We start from the raw sequence: 24,704 nt of genomic DNA, 5'->3' as shown, positions 1-24,704 counted from the left end.
GGTGAATGTGTATGTCACTGAAACAGACGACTGTGGGCCTGGATTCAAAACACTTCAAGCGCAGGTGAGATAAATTGAGCAGCATTGTCCCTTCCTTGTCAATTGCTTTAGGTGTACTCCAGATGTACCCTTGGGAAATTCTTCCATTACAATGCACATCCTTAGTTGCATACATAACATGTACCCTGAAAGACAACCCATCATTTTGCCAAATCAAACTCCAGTTCCCAAAAAAGTACCCATGACACTATCTGGAATAGTCCCCTGTAAATCTTTATTATCATGAATGACTGTATTTTAAATCAATATTTAAAAAAAAGAATCAAGTTACAGAACGTGCATAAAATACAAAGTAATTTACAAACAGATCCAATAGCATCTTCAGAACTGATACACGAACAGGAGAAATGAATTAAAAAAAAATGACTGACTACAGCAATGCCTTCCGTGTGCCTTACACATCATGAGCACCGCAAGACAGAAAAGTTGGCTAATAAATGCAGCAATTTGTGCATGCCCACATACAGATGTTCCAGGTTGATTGTATCACTGGCTGAGGAATGTCTCTCCTCCCACCCACGCCGCTCCAATACTTTTTCATAGCTTTTTAAGTACTGTAGGAGTTTAAGTGCCAATAACTCAAACCATTTACTGGACAGTTCGGAGATAAGAGTATTATGGAGTACTTTCAAAAGTCTAGTGACAGAAGGCACAGTTCACAACCTTATCCCTCAACAGTCTATGGCAACTGCTGACTGACTGACTGGTACTGAAATCAGTCTATTAGACTTTAAACATCATGGAAGTTGGTGACCCCCAGCATTAAGCATTTGCAAATATAAATAAACTCTGGGTACATGACACAATCTCCCTCAAGTTTTCTACTCATTGGTGGAAAGGAAGAACTGTCTCATCCTCGGATACTGCCTGTACCATGGAGTGCAATTCCCGGGCAACACAAAGTGCGGCAAGTTCCAATCTTAGAGAGAAAAGTGAATCCGTTAAGTAACTCATGTTGCTTTGTCTTATTTCAGAAGAGGCACCTTGAATGAGCTCCCACCACTATCTCCCATTTCAGCCTCCCAGCAGCACTTCCTCCTGCCCATGATGACCTCATTTGCACAGTAATTAGAACTCAAGAGCACCATTGCACATAATGAAGTCTGCAGCTTCGATGCAAAACAAGAATCGTTTTTGCCATAATATTTACTAATAAAAATCCACATACCTTGATCACCTCAAGATGTGACCGAAACATTTAGCTTTACTGTAAAATTGCATTTAAGAGCAATGGGTGTTTCATAAGCAATTTTTGGATGCAAGACCTAACAGCTGGAGTGGAGAAAGATGATCTAGTTTAAATAGCCCAGAGATATTCACTAACATTGACAGTAATGTTTTGGGAAGGTCAGAATTAACATTTCTGAGCTGGATTACAAAATGACATTCTAGTAACCCAACTAGTAGTCATGTTGGAAAGTAATCAGAACTTCAAACAATTTATTAAACCAAGACTGGCGAGTCAGAGTTGTGAAAATGCTGCAGCCATTTGGAAGCAATAATGATTTTAACACTAAAATCAAAGTGTTAAGACGTGAAAAAGATCAGAAGGAATAATAAGAGGAAGTAATTGAACACAAAGAAGTAACCACAAGAATTACAAATAGATTTAAATCTTGGACCTGGGGAATATACACAGCCTTTTAGGAAAGAAGAAACAATTATATATTCTGACAGCACTGCATCTTTGGTTTGTTTTCAGTGGTTGGTGGGACATGGATGGGAACCACATTGTTGCTTGGAGACATATCATTTTCACGTCTGTCTGACATTTGCTTTTGAGAAACAATACGATAGATCTCTGCAAAACGAGAACAGAAACCAGTTACTATGCACATATTTTCAATCACAGCAACACCAATAAGTTACTCACGTTTAGCATCTTCTGGACTTTATATATAAACCAGCAAAGTTGGTCAATACTTGGTAACAAAATGAGAAGCACAGCTGTGTAGGTTACATCATCTAGGGATCTTCACAATCAGTTCAACTGTACCACCACGTTTCCACTATCCTGTGACCAAGGCTCATTTGCTTTTTACAGGACTACTTATAGCTCCCTACACCTTTGCTTGTATGGTTACTTCCCCTGAAGAGAGCTATTTTGCAGCCAGAACTTGCAAGCAAGAGAATTAGGCTATGGGAGACTGAAATGCCCATGCTGGTTTTTAAGAGCTGTATATGGCTTTTGCTCCTGATGATCGTAAGGCTGTGGATACATCTGCAGATGCTAGCATGGCTGAATGGAGCTGGTGGCTGCTACATTCCCACCTTTTGGAGAGGGCTCAGAGAGGCAGTTGCTCCTCCGCTCCAAAAGACCCTCAGGCCTATCTTATGTCTGATGTATTTGCTGTTGGGAGAAGCAGTCTTAGATTGTAAAAAAGTTATTTAGAGGTGTCCAGAGTATGGGACAGGCCTTGTTTATGTTTAGATCCAGAACACACAACTTGGGGAGAGTTACAGAAAGTACCCCATGTCTGAACAGCAAAGCTCTGACTTTAAATCTACAGACAAAATTTGGACTCCAAACTAAAAGAAAATAAAGCTTGAAATGGAAAACTCAGCTCAAATTCTTGTTCCATTCCTAGTGCCTCAGAGGTGCAGCACATACTTGGATTTGAAGCCTCACCTCAAAGTGTCCTGGAGTTAGTGAGTGCAAAGCAGACCATGGGCATTAAGCATTTCTGCAGCTGTAGTGAATGCATCTCAAATGCTCAAAGAGAAAGAAAGGACACTATAACCGCGCTGGCTTTAGCAAGGAAACTTACTACTTGCCTCAAAATGGAGGAGTAAATGAGAGAATCTCTTGCAAATTCTTATTCAAAACTACAGTCCCTTTCCAAGCTTTTCTTAGGTAAGTGGACAAGTTTTTTGAGATCAGTCCAAAGCTACCCGGATTTCAAACTAGAGTAAGTATGCCAATTGGTACTGCCTCACCCTCTGCTACAGCCAGGGGAACTGTTCTTCTGGGGAGGGGGTGAAAATAAATGAACTCCTCCACCCAGCAGTTTGCTGCTCCAGACTACGCAGTACACCAAGAGTTCCAAGGGCTGGAGCACGAGACATTTGCACTTTACTCTTTCTTCTAGGGCAGAACGAGGAAAAAGCATAGCTCAGCAAATATCCTTCGCTGCACAAAAAGCTGTGATCCGAGTTCTCTTGGAGTGTCCCAGTCAGTTATCGGTACAGTAACAATTGCCTGACTGGCACCTTATTTAACCCCAAACCAAGAAATATTTCCTCCACTAGAGAGTAGCATTTGTTCAGAATGTGAGCAATAAACTGCTTAGAAGTGAACAGCCGGACATTTCAACACAAGCAAATTGAGCAAACGTGCAGATAAGTCTAACATTTGCTGCTAAGGGCTGAATACACACAGCTCTGTGTCTGCTTCTGTAGCTAATAGGAAGTGTGCTAGAAAGAGGTCTTCCAGCAAATGGGACTGGGATAAAGGTGCAGGCAAAGGGCAGCGTTTTGAACAAGTTGTGAACAAAATTAAACCCCAGCAAATGCAGTCACCCAGGGACCGAACAGGCAAGTCAGACCTGAAGTTCTCCTGCAGGACAGGCAGCACAAGTGCATACAGCATCTGAATGCTGACTAGCAGGGTAAACGGACAAAATCACATGAGCCCAGCGTACAAGGCTTGTTGATAATACAAAGAAAATACCACTATCTGCCAGTGGCACCTTCGTTCAGAGAAGAGCAGCAAGTTGGGGATTCAGAACCACCACATCCCACCTCTCATTAAATACAAGAGGAAGAACCTGTTAGGATGATCTCAGTTTGACACAGTTGGCTACACACGTGAATTGCTGATCTAAGCAAACCCAGCAGTTGCCACATTGAAAGGAAGAGGGTTTCTGGTTTCAGAATTACTACAGTTTTCAGTCAGGTCTTTCCAAAGCAGCCTGAAATAGCATTAATGGTCTCTTGTGCATAGGAGCAAATTCAGGTTGTAAATGGGGTGAACTTCAATGAAACACACACATTCCTCCAACAGGTCTCCAGCACTTAAGTCCCCAGGATTGCGGAGATAGCAATTCTAAGGGCCCACGCTCTGAGTTTATGCATCATATAAAGTCTGTTCTACAAGCCAAAAACCAACACACATCACCTCCCATGGAACACTTGAAAATTCTTCTTTAGATAACACATGCAACTCATCATGTATCAGGGCATTTCACCCTGAAGTACTGCTGGGTGGGGTGGAATCGGAGCGCCTCAGGCATCAAGATCTTCAGGCCAAGTTTTACCATCACACAGCTCCTACTGACGTCAGTAGAGTTTCCTGTGCATGTCCAAGGGCAGAATCTGACCTATTACTATTTAAGAACAAGTGAATGCCGCTGCCTTTACAGTTATAACTCACGAGCAGCACTTCACCAGTGGATAACCTCTGCCGACACCAAGCTTGAAAACAGTATTTTCATGAAGCAGCATTACTGAGCACACACTCCAGTGCATTAGCACTAACAGTCCTGTAACATTAGACATCACACCCGTCCTGTTCCACAGCTGCGAGCAAAGATTTGCAACTTACACAAGAGAGGCTTCTGTTTTCACATCCCCATATCCTACAGGCTTCAAGCTCCCTCACCACCACTACCCAAGAATTGGATGGCATTTCACAGACTGATGCACTGTTGATTCCTCCTTTGGGTGCTGAAATTTACCCTGGTCTGACATGTGATATCTATAGCCTGCCTGCCGCACGGCATCATCCTGTGGCAACAGCAGCAGAGGCTCTGAGGCCTGCACGAAGATGATCAACATCTCCAGGCCTATGCTCTACAACTAGCCAGTCCCTAAGGATTGCACGCTAATGAAGACATGCAGGAGGAGAGAGATTACTAGTTTACACTCCATTCAGTAACAAAATCCAAGTCCCTATCAAGTGCTCGGTCAGTAGCACGGGTCACTGTAATTGGCAATCTCTGCTCAGAAAAGGCCTTGCACTGCAACAGGGCTGGGCAAGTGACATTGCTCTAGGAGGAACCTTGCACAGGGCCTGCAATGTTGCCCTCATTCTTAGGCGCACCAAGCTCTTTAACGGGAAAATCCCCAGGTTGTCGTCATTGGTGGGAACCCCCCATAGAGGTAACATTACAAATCACTAGGTGAGAAGGCAGCCCCAGAGGAAGGGCAGAGCAGCAAGAAAGAGGCTGATGGGGGTGGGGGAGGGCAGAAGAGGAGACAGCACGTCACACACTTGAGACCCGATTCCCATTTACACTAAGGCCACTGTCCCTTGCTCTGGCCATGCAGAGGATTTGACAGTGGCTGTAGTTATAACAAATACTCACTGTAAGGCCCCCGTGCATTGCCAGAGCAGTGTGCAGCGGTGCCCGTGGGAATCGGGCCCTGGAGGGCTAAATGTTGCCGTGTTAACAAGGCCATTTGGATCATCTGCAAGGACAGACATTGCCCGATTTGATAACAGTCCAGAACCTGTACTCCTAAGCAGCTGAACCCTGCACCAAGCTGGGCGCTCACTGGGTCTGAGCTTCTACTCCAGCTCCACCTTGTCACGAGCAGCCAGGCTACGAAAGGGCATTCTGCCCCTCTCCACCTGCAATCGGGGTGGAGTACGTGCACAAATGTAAGCTGCCATAACACCAGCGGACCCATCCTTCCCATACCCACGAACCCTAACATTTAAAGCTGCTTTTTTAAAAAAAGGAGAGGCCGTGAATGACACTGTTCTTATCGGGTGCTGGAGAACCCTGAAGTTGGCCTCGCTGGTCCTACACATTGCAGAGAAATGGCTCTAGCTATAACTAACACCAGTTCAGCTGACGTGCAGTGAGCAGCGTTGGGAGCCCTACTACAGGCTGGCTGCCAGTGCTTTGAAACACCACGTCAGACCGGCTCTGTGCAGGGTTGCATAAGCAACTAGATGTGGAAAACAGCAGCAGTCGCCTGTTTACAAGGCGGTTCCAGCCCTGCTAACGCTGGGGGACGTGACCGAGCAGTCAGTCTCTACTTCTGTGTGTCACACTGGTTATTAGCCTGTCGGGTTTTAGGTTTATTATGGCTCCGTTCTGATTTGCTTTGTAGAAGAAAAAGAAACGCTTCACCCTCAACACCCTATTCGTAGAGGTGTCAGGGACATAACTCTTTGCTAAGAGTAAATTGTGCAGAGCAAGTAGGGGCTGGGTAGCACCAACCAATTTGAATTTCACACCCTTGAAGTAACCCCCCATAATCATTAGTAGGTTTTGGCTGGAAAGAGCCAGCTATGACAAGTGTTATCAAGAAGTTTACCGGGAGAACATTCATCCTTCACACGCCAGTTGAAGTGCGGATGGAGGCAACCTGCTGCGAATATATTTACTTCATTTTATCTCCCTGACACAGGAGCTCAACTAGAACAAGCCACATGCTCTCTAATCAGTAGAAGTGTTTCCTCAAACATGATCCAACTCCCCCTGAACAGGAACACCATCTGCATGCCCGACAATTCTTTATCTAAAATACTGTCACCACAACACACAGGGAACATCTACATTTGTTGAGCAGCAACCAAACCTTCCTGAAGCCAGTGAGGGCAGGATTTGATTCACTTATTCTCCGATTACAAAATGCACCTCGTGAAGGAAAATTAAGCATGGGAAATAGAACATCCACTAATTATAATCCAAAACAACTTCTGGAATAAAAAATGCTGATAAGGGCATGTAAGACAAGGTAGTATAGGCTGCTTTGAGAACAGCCTTCATTCATCTAGCTATTCCCCAAGAAGTACATTGCTTCCCCATGGCATTAGCAGAATATTAGTCTGATTGTGTAGCTAAGACAGCAGCCTGGTGCAAACAACAAACGCCTTTATGGAACAGTACGGTGCAGCAATAAACTAGGGGCAATTTGATGATGAGTTATACAGAATTTGACAGCTTTGGAAGAAACCAACTTACACAGCATTCTATCTGCTGGATTTCCAGATTTCGGTTTCCTTTACACTGCCAGAGCTGAACTAATAAGCTAAATACTAACACCTGTGCCAAGGGTCTTTACCCCTACCAGTCAAGATAGGGCAGGCAGTGTAGCTGAAAAGAAGCTATTCAGTTTGAAGTGTAGAACACATCCATAAATACACACTGCACACTCAGACATACATTCTGATCACATGCTGAAATGTACATGACCCTGAGAGATGGCAAAGGTATTTGGTTGCTGGGACTTGGTGGAGGGCAGTTGGAGAGACTGCTTCTCCCAAAACACTTGTGCAAAATTGGCATGCCTCAGGCTGAACCTTGCAGACTGCCTGAAATGAAAATGAATGGAATTCCAACAAGCTTGCTAGCACCTGTCTAATGCTGTCTACCTATTACACGTCAACCACTCCCCTGCCCCACACCCAGAAATAGCATCGATAGATACTCAGCAGAGAGATATGCAGGTTGATAATGCTCCGTGTGTTGTCCAGTTTTATGAAGTTTACTCTTTCAGCCTTAATTTTAGTATTCATAGCAATCACCACTGACTGATCTGAAGTTTTTTTAAAAAGGAGCCACGAACAGTGATTAGAGCAGAAACTGGGAATCAGGACTCCTGCATGCTAATCCCAGCTCTACATGGACCTGAGCAAGTCAATTAACCTCCTTGGGCCTCCGATCACCTGTCTGTAAAATGGGTACACTTATGTACTATACAGGGATGCTGAGGGATTTGGGGTTTAAAAAAGCATTTCAGGAGCCTCCAAGAAACATTAAAAATGTAATTTCAATTGCAGTAATAATTAAGTCTATTAAACAGGAAATTCATGAAGAGGAGAATCTGTCTCAAACATGTAGCATTCTTAAAAAATCCTGACACTTGGGGTACTTCCCTAGTTTAAACAAATACCTGTCTGTTCTTGGCAAAACATGCAAACTACCTAGGAGTCAGCAAGGACTGCTTCATTGTTCCTACAACAGATGTAAACTCAGACAAGATCAATTGCTATAAGTAATTGTCCTGCCTCAAAGTGATCTCCAAGGTAATTCATGAATATTGAATGATTGGTGCAAGTTATCTTCACTTACATTTTCACATTCTAATATAGCTGCTGACAGTCTGGTAGTCTTCAGTGCATTTTAAAGACGCAAAGTATTAAATTCTCTGGCCTATACATGGGCATTTTCCATGGAAGAACACATTCAAACAGATTAGTGCCTGCTACCACAGGAATGGACCGTGGGCGGGTGCTGAACAGTACAGAGACAGGTATAATTTAGAAGTAGGACTGCACTCCTACCAGGGCAGGGCAGCCAGCCAGGCACAGGATAGATGCAAAGGTATATGGGCTAGACCAGTGGTTCTCAAAGTTCTGTACTGGTGACCCCTTTCACATAGCAAGCCTCTGAGTGCGACCCCCCCCCCCCTTCATAAATTAAAAACACTTGTTTATATATTTAACACCATTATGCATGCCAGAGACAAAGCAGGGTTTGGGGTGGAGACTGATAGCTTGTGACCCCCCTCCCATGCAATAACCTCACGACCCCCTGGGGGGTCCCCACCCATTTAAGAACCCCTGGGCTAGACTCACTGCTGAATACAGTTGCAGGGGCACCACAGAGGAGCTGGTTGCAGCTCTCTGATGCTGTGGTTGGTTCTACTCCAGTCCTGGTCTGGTGTAGATTCTAGCAGTTTAGAGGGCCCTCTGGGCTGTTCTAATTTGCACTGGCTGGCTATAGCCAGTAAGGAGCAATCAACTAGGGAACTGTCGGAATTACACATGCTGCAGGCAGACATGGCTCCTCTTGCCCTACTATGTCATGGACTGCAGGAGGTGGGGTTCAAGCTGGCTATGCCTGCTGGGAATTCCAGATGTGGCCAGTTTCCAGCCACTATGTACTGCTTGTGCAGAGTAGAGGACATCTCATGTACTTGCATGGCCCCAGCATCATACTATCTGAGTGCCTCACAATCTTTAAGGTATTTATCCTCACAACCCTAATGGGAGGTAGGGTAGTGCTGCTCTCTCCATTGTTTACAGATGGGGAATTGTGGCACTGAGTGGTTAAGCAACTTGCCCAAGATCACACAGGAAGTCTGTGACGGAGCAGCAAATTGAACCCGGATCTCCCAAGACCTAGGCTAGTGCTGTAACCAGCAGGCTAGAGAATCTGGCCCGTGGTCTCTAAATCTAGGGGAAATTGCATGTTTAAATGGCAAAGTTGCACACAATCTGCAGTTCCTCCCCTGAGCAGCGCACACAGACTGCACAAAGCACTACAAGGCTCACCTGTCAGAATAGTCTGGAAAGCAGCTTCCACATTCGTAGAGTCTAAAGCAGATGTCTCAATAAATGACAAGCCATTCTTTTCTGTGTGGGCAGAGAGAGATCGTAAATTACAGTGCAGGCATCGCACAAGTGATTCCCATCAAGCAGTCCTCCTGTGCCAGAGACTGGATTTATTGCAGTTAGTGTTGAAAACCTTGTGTACCGATATAAGTGTAGTTACGAAAACAAATGTTCTCTCTTCTAAAGGGGACAAGGAGAACAGTGCTGTAATGGGGGTAGTCTGTCCCCATAAGGACAGTAGAGCCTAGGGGGTCAGCCAAGCCTTGTTCTGTAGCATGGCCCTGCTGAGAGGTTTGGGGAGTTCTGAGGTACTCAAGGGATTAAGAAAATGGCAGAGGCAGCTATGGGGGGAGAGGAAGTGGTCATGGGGAGAATACTTTGTGTTTGTGGAAAATGTGTGCTACTGTTCCTTTAAGGGTCCAGAGCCAGGAGCCTTGTAAAGAGGGCGGGGCAAGGCTCCCTGCTCTTCTAACCAACCAGGACTAGGTCTGGGAAAGAGGGCTGTATATATTCTGCCTCTTCTCTGAAAGCAGCGAGCCACTACCAGGAGAAGGTTACTACCCAGGAAGCTCTCCAAACCCAGGGAGAAAAGCACTCAGGTAAGAAGGGCCAGCTGGGGAGGAGCTAGTTAGAGGCCACAGCTGTCCTGAATTAATGAGCACAGCCCTCCTTGTTGGGCTGTGGACTTCTGTACCAAGGAGGAGGCTGGAGGACCCCTGCACCTAAAGGGAAGCTCTCTTTATTAAACTAAATAAATTAGACCCTAAAAGTAGGGGAATATTGTTTAAAGACTCTGGATGAAGGTGGTTTATTTCTGAACTCCAGAAGAGGTAGCTGAGAGAACCAGGCCTGCAGGGCCTCCCCATACCATGAGGGGACACTAGGATGGCCACCTGCCATGAATGCCCAGTGCCAGTAACAACACACTCACATGCTGCATGTTTTAGGCACCAGTCTACCCCAGTATGTGCTAGTGAGACTTTATAGCAGTGGTTCTCAACCAGGGGTATGTGTACCACTGGGGGACTTAGATGTCTTCCAAGGGGTACATCAACTCATCTAGATATTTGCCTAGCTTTACAACAGGCTACATAAAAAGCACTAGCGAAGTCTGTACAAACTAACATTTCAGAAACCATGATTTGTTCATATTGCTCTGTATACTCCACACTGAAAAGTAAGTACAATATTGATATTCCAATTGATTTTTTATAATTATATGGTAGAAAATGAGTCAGCACTTTTCAGTAATAGTGAACTGAGACGCTTTTGTTTTTTGTCTGATTTTGTAAGTTTAAGTGGGGTGAAACTTGGGTTTACACAACAAATCAGACTCTTGAAAGGACTGCAGCAGTCTGGAAAGGTTGAGACACTGCTTTCTAGTACATCCACACAGTGGGGGGGCGAGGGGGGCTTCTAGGGTTATTCCTCAGCTAGTGCCATATCTCCGCCCTGCCACAGCAACTCTATGATGTAACTTCTTGAACGAGGTAGTGCTGCTTCTGCAGGGGTACGGTTAGGGTGTTGTTCCAGTGTCCTGTAAAGGAGAGCTTGGTATCCAAACTTTACCCCTCTCCCCCCAAGCTATTCTAGAACCTCACTTCAGTGTCACCAGAGCACTGAGGTGTGAGTCGCCTCAGGCAAGGAGTGATCACTCAGAGTGCAGGAAGGGGCAAGGAGTCTGTTTTAGTTCTTTTAAGTTTGACTTCCATGTTGTGGTTTCTTCCATTCTCTCAACCTCAAGTTTGGATGTTAAGTGTTACATGAAAGAGGGAAACCCCCCTGCAAGCATCTCAAAGCTGTCCCCTGTGTCAGAGGGGAATGATCCTCAGGGATTTTGAGTCCAGAAATGCAGTTTTCTGGTGTCATCCTACTTGCATGCAAACATCCTCACTTAGCCTGTGAGGCAAGCTGTGTGCAAGCACCTGCATAAATCAGTGACTAACTATTATTCATGCAGGGAACCCAAATCCATGTTCCAGTACAAAAGAAACTTGGCCTGAAACTTGTTATTTATGAAGGTGACAATGACTGACCCAGGCAGGTGACCCCAGAATTTAATTGCACATTACTGACATGATCACAATGGTCCCTTCTGGCCTTAAAGTCAATGATCTGAGAGACAAAGCTCTCATTTGATGAAAAGGCCTTACCAGTTGAGTTTGATACCTGCTGGGGGTGCTCAAAACCAAGTTGAACAGTCTCATGTTTCTTGGCCTCTCAGAGTTGGTAAGACAACTCCCACCTTTCCATGCTCTCTGTATGTGTGTGTATATATATCTCCTCAATATATGTTCCATTCTATGCATCCGAAGAAGTGGGCTGTAGCCCACGAAAGCTTATGCTCTAATAAATGTGTTAGTCTCTAAGGTGCCACAAGTACTCCTGTTCTTTTTGCGGATACAGACTAATACTGAAACCAGTCTCATGTCTGTATATTTGCTGCCTTCACTGCTGTGTCTACAGTTGTAAACACTAAATAACGCATGGGTGGTGGGTATCATAGGCTGGGGGAGGCTGTGCACCCCCCAAACAGCCAGGCGTGGCCCTGCCCCTACCCTATCCTGCTTCCTGCTCAACGGCGCGCACCCTCCTGGCACCAGGGCTGGGGACGCTAGCCTGAGGTGGAGGCCAGCAGCTGTGTGTGGGGGGAGCGGAAGGGGAGGGGCCTTGGGCAGAAGGGGTGGGGCTGGGGGCTAGCCTCACCCAGCCGGCAGGTTACATGCCGCCAATGAAATAAAGGCGGGTTAGAGGGATTGGCAGTGCTACTGCCCAAGAGACTTAGGGTCTTAGCATCCCTGAGAGTGTTGGAGCTCAGGAACACATGAGACGCTGCACCTGGGTTTAAATGGATATTGTCACAGCCCAAATGCCTCTGGCTGATCCAAGGAATGGTATCAGGATTGGTGCCATTAGACTGCTTGCCAAGAGCAAAGCACTGATGTCTATGGGAAAGTGTGTTAACAGTGGGCTGAGAGGGCAAGTAACAACTCACTCCTTTGTTCTTTAAAAGCCTGTCTGGATTTCCAATCCCCAGAGAGGGGTTACCATCAACAAACTACATTTAATCCACTAACCTGCAAAAGCTCTGGCCTCATCTGTAGGGACTGCACGCAGGTGACGCAAATCACTCTTATTACCCACCAGCATAATGACGATGTTACTGTCAGCGTGGTCTCTCAGTTCTTTCAACCATCGCTCCACGTTTTCATAGGTAAGGTGCTTGGCAATATCATAAACCAACAAAGCCCCAACAGCCCCACGGTAGTACCTGTGGGCAGACATGTATTCTTGAATCAGCAACGAACAACATGATTCGAACAGTCTTCCTCTGTGCCGTAACAGAAGGTGAATCAAATCTCACTGACTGTGCTATTTGACAATCCATTCTTAGAATAAGCAGACCCAATTCCATTTTGTTCTCATTTACCTTACACTTTAAGCCAGACAGTTATTCCAATTAGCTAAGGTTGCTGCATGGGGACTAGTGGTGTCCATTACAGCATTATTAGGGTTTCTGGCTTTTACAATAAAACTGATAAAACCTCAAAGTCCAAAAAACTTAAAAAGGGTTATAAATAGTTTGTAGGTAGCTGGGTCTCCAAGCTCTTTACACAGTGGCAGGGCTGAATTAATGCAGGGGCTTTAGGGGCTGCAGCTAAGGGGGGCCCCGCAGGCCCGATGCAGCCCGTTGCTTCTTTTCATCCGGTCCACGGCAAGTCTCCATGCCGTGGGCCGGACACCAGTCCCTGAGCCTCGGCGCCAGGCCCAGAGCTGCGAGTGCTGGCTCGCTGATGTGCCCTTGCAGCTCCTAGGTGAGGGGCCTTCAGGGAATGTCTGTGCACTGCCCCCAGCTGCAGGAGCAGCACCTGTGGGCACGGGCAGCTTGCACCTTGCAGATCAGCCTGGCCCCCGATGCCTAGGGGCAGACATGCCAGCCACTCCAGGGAGCAGAGCACCATGGAGCTAGGGCAGGCAGGGATCCTGCCTTAGCCCTGCTGCGCCATCAACCAGGTGCCGCTCGAGGTAAGCGCCTCCTGACCGAAGCCTGCACCCCCCCCCCCCCACACACACACCCTAATCCCCTGCCCCAGCCCACTCCAAACCCCAGGGCCCCCCCAAAAATCTAATAGCCCCAGGCCCACAGGAGAGTTAATCTGGCCCTGCACAGTGGGTAAGTAATATTGCTACTTACAGATGGACAGAGAAGCAGACAAGTAAGATGCCTTGGTCAGGGACTGGCTAAAGAACCTGGGGTTTGGTTTGGTTTAAGACTGCTACTCCAGACTTCCATCCATATATTAGTGACATCGGATGTACTTTATAAGATCCCAAATATCCCATTTCCTCTCACCAATATTAAAATAGCCCCATATACTCAGTGTATCTGAAGGGGTGCTAAATTAATCCAATTCAGAATTTTTAATAGAAATATATAACACTGAAGACAATTTTTACTCCTGAAACCCAGTAAGTTTGCCTACAAAATACCATGCTTTTACCAGTCTCCGGTTTAACCACTTTACAGGGAGATGTTTTCAAGCATTCATTACGGCACAAAGGATTCGGAGTTCTAATTTCTCTCAGATTCAGGAGAAAACTGAAACCAAACACTAGTTCCAGTAAAAATATACACTGTGCTTATCACTTACGCTGATGTTATAGCTCGGTATCGTTCCTGTCCTGCTGTGTCCCATATCTGAGCCTTTATTGTCTTGCCATCAACTTGAATGCTTCTTGTTGCAAATTCCACTCCAATAGTGCTTTTGCTTTCCAAGTTAAACTCATTGCGAGTGAATCGAGAAAGGAGGTTACTCTTGCCCACACCAGAGTCTCCAATAAGTACAACTAAAGACAAGACAAAAAAATGTCATCAGAATTGCACATCATCCGGAAATATACTCCGAGCAATTGTTATAATTAGCTTTATTCACAGAAACATTTACTTTACACAATGAGATGTGGGCAAAAGAAGGCAGCAAAGCCAAGCCAGCTGTCTTAACTGCTCAAATATTCTCCACGCTTCCAAACAAGTGGAGATACCAAATCCAACACCATTTGAACAGGGTCTTTTTACCATTATTTAATTCAAATCTTAGTCTCCCACAGTGCAGTAAAATACTCCATAGTTATCTAGCTACTTATTACGGTAATGAGCCATATCTGAGCACCTCAGAAGGGCCAACAACTTGAATTTCACATCAAGGCGATCCTTGGAGTAAAGTCAGCTGGAATTTGCCAGTTGTGTTTCTGTAACCAGAGTCCGTGGGCTCTCAACTAGATCTCCTTTGTGTCTTTTGGCAGGGAACCACGAGCTTCCCCAAGGGGAAAGTCAGGGATTCCTAATACCAGGGGAATTCCTGGGATGCAAAAAACCAACATGGTCAATCAGCTTTGTCACCTTCTTGAGCCTGGTAGAGTGCAAGCAAAGCCACAACCCAACACATTCAGCAGTCCTCTGCTGGTAGAATTTGCTTTAGGATGCTGCTTTCCAGTGTAAAAATTAGAGCAGTCCATCATACCAGAGCCGTTTTGGCCTTTGCCCAGCTCCAGAATGAGTGGAGCAGAAAGATATTAGAGCCCCCACCATTTCGCCTGCCGATTAAATCCAGCTCATCCAGACCCAGGAACCTGCCCCCTTAGGGCTACACCATGAGCCTCACCCCAGCTATGGTTTGGGGATTCAGCTATGGATACATTTGCAGAAGAAAGGAGACGGACAGCAGGTCCAAAATCCAATTCCTGGAGCAAGTGATGATCTTGTGAGGGTTATTTGGAGCTGGCTGTGCGGCTGAGGTTAAAGATACAGCTTTGGGTATAACCTAAGGGCTCACAACAGCGTGGAGGTGACACATTCAAACTCTAGCCATGCCATTCCTTTGATTCACAGCAACAATGGACCAGCCGGATGATCCTATGCCCGGACAGCGATAAAACACTGCACTGATAACAGGGAAAACAAACAGGATAAATAAGGGCCTAGAGAAGGAAGGCAGATAACCTGACAGCTGGGAGTGAGTCAACGCCAGCAACAGCAAAGGAGAGCCCACAATTGCATGGCAAGTGATTTTGCTGGGCAGCTTTTGTTTTTAAAGTCTGCAATATTTCCTCCTAGCACCTCCGATTTAGCATTAAAAATGGAGGTATTCCAGCACAAGTACATTGAGGATGCCTTCTGAAAGGGTCACACTCTTTCAAGGTATAAGAAGAGTGGAATGGTGTAATTAAACACAGCTCAAGTATTAAAAACCAAACCCGGGCTGAGTTCTACGTCTGCAGAGAGACCTGCTGCAGCTTAACACGGCAGCTTTCCCAGTTACTGTCCACTGCTTCTGAGGCTTCTGGGCCTAATTTAAAAAAATTCAAAAAGCAACACTGGTAAGAGGAATTTTCCTTTATTATAAAAGCCATCGTACCAGTGACGCATCTTCTGAACTCCCCCCCTTGCCACAAAAAGGAACACATACAATAGCATTAAGAACGGCCTTAGAGGGAGTACTTCATGAAAACATCTCTCTGGCTTCCTCTGCCAGCTGACTCAGCAAGAAGCTAGCCATGCTGCAGAAGCCATACGCAGCACAAAGTCTCCGTTAACCATTTGTTTAGAGATCGGGTAATTTTAGGCTTGTGACATCCACATTTGATACAGACAGAATCTGGCTTTTAGTCAAGAATGACAGCTCAATGTTGTCAAATTTCAGTTGTCCTCCCATAGCTGATTTTGCTAACACAGGAGATGCAGGATTGGAACAACCCAGGTGCAAGGGACAAGTCTATTTAATTTACTCCTGGGGGAATTCTGCTCCACCGTGCACATGCAGAATTCGCAGATTTCTTTGCTTCCCTGCAGAAAACCGTCTTTCTGACCCAGAAGCAAAGGGAAGCCACATGAGTGGTCACATGCCCCCCCTCACAGCAGCGTGGGCAAGTGGTTGCGGGTGCCCAGAGCAGCCAGCTGAGAGGTAAATCACTGTGGGGAGGCTGGGGATGCCCTGACTGGTGCCCCCCACCCTCATGCATGGAGGTCAGACCCCCACCCTCCATGCATCCAGACCCCCAGCCGAGCCTCACACCATGCACCCAGAACTCCCGCACCGAGCCCTACCCAGGGCTGGGGATGTGGTGGCTCCTACCCTGCCACCGGGCTCAGCAGCTATTCCCAGCTGGGCTGGGGGAGGAACACACTTCCACTACGGAGTTGGTCAGAAAACCCCCCCCCACACACACTCCACTTCCTGCCCCATTACTCCTTAGCTGCAGGGAGGAGGAGTCACTATATGGGGGGCTGTCCACCCAGCCCCCCTGCATCTGGATGCCCCCATACCCAGATCCCCCCAGCAACCCCCACCCCTCTGCACCCAGACCTCTCTGCCCCCGCTGAGGCCTAACCAACTGCACCCGGAACCCTCCCAACAAGTCCCTGTGCATCCAGATCCCCACTAAGCTGCCCACACCCAGATTGCCCCACACAAACCCCCCCCCCACACACACACACACTAAGCCCTTCCACACCTGGATCCTGCTGGGCTGAGCCTGCCTGCCCACACCCAGTGTGCTTGACAGGGATGGGGAGGGCCCCGGGGTGTTTCTGAGGCAGGCCAGCCATTGCACTGGGGCTGGGTCAGGTGCAACATCACTGTTGAGTCCATGTCCTGGGGGGGAGAGGATGCAGGTTGATCTCCCACCTTTGTGCAGCTAGTGGAGCCTCATTTGTTTATTGACAAATAGAATTTGCAGAATATTTTTTTTTTTTTTTTTTTTGCACAGAATTCCCTCAGGAGTATTAATTGTATCAGTGTCACCTGACAATTTACCATAGGGTTTTCCTTTTGTTGGCAAAACTCAGTAACCAACAGGACAATGCAATTTTTGGAATAAACATGGGAATCTCAAGTAGCAGTAGAGAGGTTTTCACCTCTGCTTTTGGCACTGATGCAACCGCTGCTGGAATACTGCACCCAGTTCCAGTCCCCACAAATTTGAGAAGGACGTTATAAATTGGAGAGAGGTCAGAAGGGCCATGAGAATTATTAGAAACTAAAAGGTATGTTGAGAGACGGAGGGCTCATCACACTTACATTTTATAGAGCTCTAACTTGCTGGCACATGGGTGTGAGCTCCAGCGCTCAGAGCTGTGCCTCTCGTGGAGGTGGATTACCAGGAGCACATGACCACACTCGCACTTCCCGCCACAGCACTTTGAAGTTCCTACTGTAGACGGCGCCTCAGAGCTTAATCTATTTAGCTTAACGAGGTTAAGGGGGTGACTTATTAGTCTACAAGTACCTACATGGGTAACAGATAATTAATCTAGCAGAGAAAGGTATAACATGATCCAATGACTGGAAGTTGAAGCTAGACAAATTCAGACTGGAAATAAGGTGTAAATTTTTCATGGTAAAAGTAACGAACCAGTGGAACACTTTACTAAAGTCATGGTGGCGTCCCCATCGCTGACCATTCTAACATCAAGATTAGACTTTTTCCTAGATCTGCTCTAGGAATTATTTTGGGGAAGTTCTATGGCCTTTGTTATACAGGAGGTCAGACTAAACAACCACAATGGTCCCTCTTCTGGCTTTGAAATCTATTAATCTATTCTGGCAAGCTTAGGCCAAGTTTTACAATGTCAGAAATTGCATACCTGTAGAAGTTATTGGGAGAGGGAACCCTTCAAAGTCCTTTTTACCAAGTTCTATCGCCTATAATCAATCTCCTAGCAGCCAGTTGTTACGCTAGGGATTGAAGAGTTTTCTTGTTTAGGTAGATTTCTGCTTTCCCCAAGTTCCCTGTCCCCAGCAGGTTGTGTAGTATGACCCTGCAGCATGGATATCAGCTAGTTTAGCTATCCCTGCTCCCACCATCACCAATGTTTTTGCTATTTTTCCTGAGTATTAAACATGAAAAACTTCAGTCATTCCACAAAACTTGCCGTGGTTCTCTCTCAGCTAGCCTGAGTCCCATGCTGTTGCGGACATGAGTGAACAGTTACTGTGCCAAATTTCAAAAGGAGCTACAGTGATCCAATTAAGTGAAGAAAATATCAGACACTCTTCCCCCATCTCTGTATTTTCTCCACTTAATTGGGCCATTGTAGCTCCCCTTGTCCATGGCAGGGGGACTTTGCACAACATCAGCAGACAACTGGGCTCTAAGCCTGACAGAGGCAAAGCAAAGGCAAGATTATTATTCTTTAAAAACTATTAAGAAGCTGTTCATAGCTATCACACACACACACATACTGAAAACTAAATTTGGTAACACTTTTTAAAATAGTCTCTTCGTCCCTCCACACATACCCACTTCAATTCTGGCATTTTGATACCATCCAATATTCTTGTGAATCCTTAAAAATTAACATTTTCAATCCTGCAGAAGCTTGATCCCATGCTTTCAGATAGAAACACACTGTACTAGCTCCAAAAGTGAACAGCTACTAAAATTCTGGTCAAAACTGAAGTGTGGGAGAAAAACAAGGATGATCAAAGTGTAATTCAAAGGTCCTAACCATCAGGGCTTGAAAGTAATTATGTATGCAACTCTGGGGTTTCCAGTGGGTTTTATGGCATTTGTTTCAAGACCTACGGACTTGTCTACACTGAGAGTGCTATAAAATGTAACTTGCTGGCTCAGGGGTGTGAAAAATCACCCCCCTGCGCGCAGCAAGTCTGAGCGCTTTAAAGTGCTCATGTAGACAGGCTCCAAGTGCTGGAGGTGGATTACCAGGAGCGCTAGAAAGCTCTCTCGCACTTCAAAGCGCTGCCGCAGGAGCGTTCCCACGGCAGCACTTTGAAGTTTCTAGTGTAGACATACCCTACATTTGCCACACAATGGGCATTAGCAGTCACTGATCTAGGATGTAAGCCAGTAAGTCCCATACTCTGGAGCAGTCTATAGCTGCACATGGCAATCGGGATCGGAGAAGTATCAAGGTAGGGAGAGCAGATGGGAGAAAAGGTATATTTAAAAAAAAGCTACAAGACGACTCAGGCTTACAGAGCATTAAGGCTGGGCATCTGTACCAGCCGCAGCCTTCACAGCTGCAGAACGAGGCCCAGAGTGCTTCCATAACCCAGCTTCCCAAGAGCCACTTTCTTACTGAACAGTTCAGCTCATTACTCTTTGCTAGCAAACAAACTGAACACAGTATTTTTAAAAGGCGCCTCGGCAAGTGTTTTCCCAGTTTTCAATTGAGACACTTCATTTTTAGTCACCTTGACGGATTGCAAAACATTTCTCCTTTGAGTTCACTCTCCCCTGCCAGGTTGCTGTATCTGATTGTTACTTGTGAATGAAGGTAAAAAATATGGCTATTTGTTTTTAATCCTCAGTATGACCAAATCTCTATGAAAGCAGCATCCAAGTGAACAGATCTTTGGGGCTATTTATAGTTAACCACTGTGCAACAGGGAAAATATTATACTTTTGTTAAATCATACTGAAATCTACTGTAAAAGCAACTGAACTGTTGATCACCTAAATCTATTTACAGTTTAGGAGACTGCTTTCTTGTGAGTGGCAATTAACGAAATCAAACCAGGCTTAAAACTCTTGCCATGGTCCTTTAAACATGTGACACCACCAAAGCTAGCATGTCCACCATCTAGAACAGTGGTTCCCAAACTTGTTCCGCCACACGGGTCAAGGGTTGTGCTGGCTGCCACTTCCAGCAGCTCCCATTGGCCTGGCGCAGCAAACCGCGGCCACTGGGAGCCGCGATCGGCCAAACCTGCGGATGCAGCAGGTAAACAAACCAACCGGGCCCTCCAGGGGCTTTCCCTGCACAAGCGGCGTCCCAAGTTTGGGAACCACTGATCTAGAAGATCAAAAAAATTAATGAAAGATTCCAATTTCTAATACCGAGCTTCCATCCTATTAAAAGGTAGTCCTTATGTGACTTACGTTTAGCTAGTGCAATTAGTGTTAGCATGACACTAAGCACTTGTACAACACTTTACAATAATAATTCAGCTAAATGTTAATAGTTTTACTGTTGCTACTGCCATAGCAAATCCCATATTTTGGTGAACAAAATGAAATGCCTTTAATTGTAGTTTGTTTGTTTGGTTATTAGATTCTCTAGAGTTCTGTACAAGTCTAAAACGTATATAAATTCAGCATCTTAGGCTGCATGAAAACCAAACTATTAAGATGAAAACCCATGTTTAGCTTTTGCCTTAAAGCTTAAAAGCAACCATTTTCACTAGCTAGTTGAAACACTTGAGAAATTATATTTTCAGACTCCAGTTTAAACATTAATGGTGACCCTATAACTACAAATTTGCATTGTCTAATGTATCACTGATAAAGATTGGGGTGGAATACAACAGCTAACCGCATCATCAAAGTTTAGGACACATTTACAAGCACTGAAGGGTTACTTCTGAAAACACTTGGGTTTATTATTTATGCTTTTGTTCCCACCACAGACAGTTGTATCCAATAACAAACCTTTCCTATATTTTGTGTCTTTATATCCCTTATACATGTGAGGATCTCTATAAGAGTCTGCAAAGTTACTATACTATCCTTCAAATCTCTCCTTAAAACCCACTTATGCTGTGATGACCAAAAAAACCTCTCTATAATGGCTAGGCAGTTGTTAAGCAGTGATAACAGTGAGAGGATAAACATAATGTGTTAATCTTGTGCCCTCCCCCTTTGTCAACCAATTGTCTCATCTTATACTAACACCAGAGGACTCTGGGTTAAGGGACAGTCTGTTCTATGTATCTGTAGTGCATAACACAACCCAGCTGGAGCCTCTAGGTAATACCATAATACAAATGAATAAATACAAATCTTGTTCTCCACATTCATCAGAGGCAGCAATGAGATTTGCTATATCACAAGAAAATGCCTTCATTTGTAATGGAGAGAGAGGCCCCAATAGGGTTTGCTAGCATTCTAAATAGCAGTGGCTTTCAGGCGACAGGTTTTTCCATGAACAGAGCAAGTATGAGACAGTAATGAGAGGTCTGAAACCCAGACCAACAGGTTTGTGCAGCTTTAGCAGAGCTTCTTTGATTTAGCAATCAAGTTGGAGAAAAATGAGCAAGATGCAATAACTCCTCCTCCTGTCAAGCATATCTACCAGTCAGCTGATTGTCAGTGCAGTCAGGCCCAAATTCAGAAATGGGGAAGCGAGTTTGCTAGTTCACTGAACTGTAGCTCAACGAAACATCCAGCCAGTTGGACAACTTTTATTTCCATAAATACAGAACCATCATTTTTTTTTTTTTAAATGGAGATATTTGGTTGGACTAGTACCTACGAACGATTTTTATAGAACCGAAAGATCAGGATGAGCATGAAAGAGTTTCACAGAGGGTGTAATTGACAATGTGCAGCAAAGTCATCTTAAGATTCGTATAACATATCCAATACATAAACTCACAGTGGGCAACAGTTTGCACTGTCTACTCTAAGGAGTGATATGCTGCTTAGATAACAGCCTGGTTCTACAACATGGGTATAAAAATAGATAAATTTCTATCTAATCCTAAATAGGGTCATAAGAGGGCAGTGGCTGTCACAAGGACTTTTTTTCTAAAATAAAAGTAAAAAAAAAAAAATCAAGTGACTAAAGCTCATAGATCTCATCTGCTTTCTGCTGTGCAGCCTCCGAGTACTCAGGCCATTGCTGTCTTTCAAGCAGTCCAAAGATAGGAACCTGAAGGGCAACACATTGGAGCGGGACAGCCAGAAATGACAAAACCCAACTTTTTGTAAGTCCCACTGAACCATGCTAAAGTCTTGAACAACAGAGTCAGGAGACAGCTAAGTTGCAACAGCTCCTCTGACTTAGTTGTCACTGTAGTGCAGGTTGGCCCATACCCTAGGCGCCAGCATTATCAACACAGATTTGGAGATAAGGTTGTCAGTCTCTGACTCTATAGAACTAATACTGTAGGTCCTATACAAACAGGGGAGGAGGAGTAAGAGCAGGAATAGAAGATATCACCCCTGTTACTTTAAGGTAGGTTGAAGATTGAACTCAATCTCCTCATCCATAAGACCTCCCTTATGCTCACTTTATTTTCTTGCATTTTTCCTTCTTCTGAGGATAAACATGTGTAACATTTGGATTAGAGAAGTAATCAGTTTATATACATTTAAACTAATGTTGCATTTTTCCATACCAAAGACATCCTTTAATATGTCCAATTTATACAATTTTTGTAGTGCTCGTGATTTAGGATGGTGGTGTAATAATTCAGTGTAAACAGTAGTGTAACCAAGACAAGAGCACCGGATGTGCTTAAATTAATGACCACCAAGATAGTTTTTCTACACTGCAAAAGGGAAATGGATTGTAACCTTGTCAGGTAACAATTGCTGTTGTAACCAGATTCCCTGACTTGGTTTTAGTTGTAATATATATTTACCCTGACAGATGTTGTACTTAAGGAAAAGTATGATAAAAAACTGCTTTCCAAATGGAAGAACATACAGAAAAGTTTATTTAAGTTATTGCAATTAAATATAGGGAGAGAAAATCGTTGCATTTTCCCTTTTGAGGTCCATCCTTACTGCTATGACAGTAACATTTCAGAGCTCCTTTGCTATTACAAGGTACAAACTAATATTTTAAATCCAGTGTTCAATACATGCAGATTTCCACTCTAGTATTACAGCATGTAGTTACCGCTGAAATATTTTCAAAATAGGCAATTTAAGTGTTCGCTTTAAAGTTAGTAAATACTCAATGTCACCATTTCACTGTGCTTTTGCAGCATGTCTTACTTATGAAGATTTCCAACAACTGCCGTTTCATTTTGTCAGAAAGATAAAGGTTAAATGGACCATTTGCTACATTCTGATGCATCTTTAACAGAACTCAGTTGAACCAAAATGAGAAGAATCTGCCTAGACCCTGGAAAACAAGGAATTTCTGCCTTAATCTTCCGGGAGCTTTATGAAGTGACAAGACAGGAAGTGAGGTCAGTGGGTGAGAGATAATGGTTACAGTAACCACTGGAGCAGAACTCAAGCACAGTATGAGGCAAGTAATGCAATATTTACTACTGCATGAAACTAATTGTGCTTATGATGCCAACGTCAACCTCCAAAAAGGCATAATTTGCCTTAACAATGCTGTTTAACCTGTAAACTGTAATAGGAAGTGACTTCTACTTTCCCTCTGTGCAACCACTAGTTATTTTATTCAGCACATTGACTGTTCTCTTAGTTCAGGAGCAGAGCAGCACTGCACAAAGATCACAGCCCAGGATGACTGTTTCACATTAAAACTGCTCCAAGATTTAGTTTTATTTGGTCACTTTTGAGTGGGCTTGTCCAAAGCGACAGCCATCCCCTACAAGGCTAGTATAGCAATACTCACACCTCCGTATTTAAAACCAACACTCTACAAGTGGAGAAAATCTGAAAGGGTTTCTGGAGTTTTCTCTTTGGTGATCATCATTCAGCCTTCTTTGGGCACGAATAAGAACCTGACAACACAAGGCTCCCTCCAAAACAGATGGCAGGTCTCCATCTTATAGTCTGACTATAATTAGAAACTGAAATGTAAATGTTAAATCACGTGTTACCCTATCAAACCAAGAATAAGCATCTCGGCCAACCCATTTCCTCGGCCCCACAACAGAAAACCAAGCTTGAGGTTTACTCAACCCCCAGGGAGAAATCAAAGACACTGAAGTTGCTTTGTGATGATGACGGAAAGGGTTTACAAAAACAAGTTTCTTTTAATAGTGAAGCAACCACCACCGGACTACACTTCACGGCATCCCCTCAGTCAAAGGCTGGGGCGCACCAATCAGGACCACCAAGCTGTGGCCCGGGACAAGAGTTGGTGGGGGGACGGCTAGGCGAGGGGGCCGATTCCCCCCGGGGCATTGATATGCCAATGCAGGGACCTGGCCCAGAGCCGGGAGCATCTCGCAGCGGCACAAGGCTGGCCCGGGAGAGGGGGCTGCTCCCCCCAACCCCCCCACGCCTTGGGGAGGAGAGGCAGGCCCAGAAGGGACGTTCCGGCGGGGAGGCTCCGGGCTGAGCTGTCCCTGCTGCGGACGGTGCTGAGCGCTGCCCGGCCTGGAGGCGATCCCGCCCCCCCCCCCCCCAGGGCAGCGCAGCCCAGCCCAGCCCGGCCCCGGCGGGGCGTGGGCAGAGCGGGCGGCCGGCCCGCCCGCGTACCTTTGAAGAGATAGTCGTACTCGTCGTCGCGGGTGCCCATGGTGCGCGGAGCCAGAGAGCGGGAGCCGCCGCAGGACTGAGGAGCCGAACCCGGGGCCCCTCCTTACGGCCGCTGCGGCACTTCCGCTCTCGGCGCCCCGCCCCCCCACCACCGGAGAACTGCTTCCGGGGTCACCGCGCCCAGGGAGCAGGGCCG

The 24,704-nt window shown here is 45.5% G+C and overlaps 1 protein-coding gene across 1 annotated transcript; it reads right to left on the bottom strand.

Annotated features, from left to right (window-relative positions):
* Positions 1-252: 252 nt before the first annotated feature.
* RAB11A (RAB11A, member RAS oncogene family) lies at positions 253-24,667 on the bottom strand. The gene is made up of 5 exons (XM_034783872.1): positions 24,509-24,667; positions 14,005-14,200; positions 12,430-12,623; positions 9,293-9,373; positions 253-1,861 (listed from the first exon to the last, which is right to left on the bottom strand). The coding sequence occupies exons 1-5, from the start codon at positions 24,546-24,548 to the stop codon at positions 1,722-1,724; spliced, it is 651 nt and encodes a 216-aa protein (XP_034639763.1). The 5' UTR covers positions 24,549-24,667; the 3' UTR covers positions 253-1,721.
* Positions 24,668-24,704: the final 37 nt, after the last annotated feature.

This window comes from Trachemys scripta, chromosome 10, assembly GCF_013100865.1.
Source record: "Trachemys scripta elegans isolate TJP31775 chromosome 10, CAS_Tse_1.0, whole genome shotgun sequence".
NCBI classification, from domain to species: domain Eukaryota; kingdom Metazoa; phylum Chordata; order Testudines; family Emydidae; genus Trachemys; species Trachemys scripta.
The sequence above is the reverse complement of the archived record's forward strand: the minus strand, read 5'-3'. Positions and strand labels throughout refer to the sequence as shown.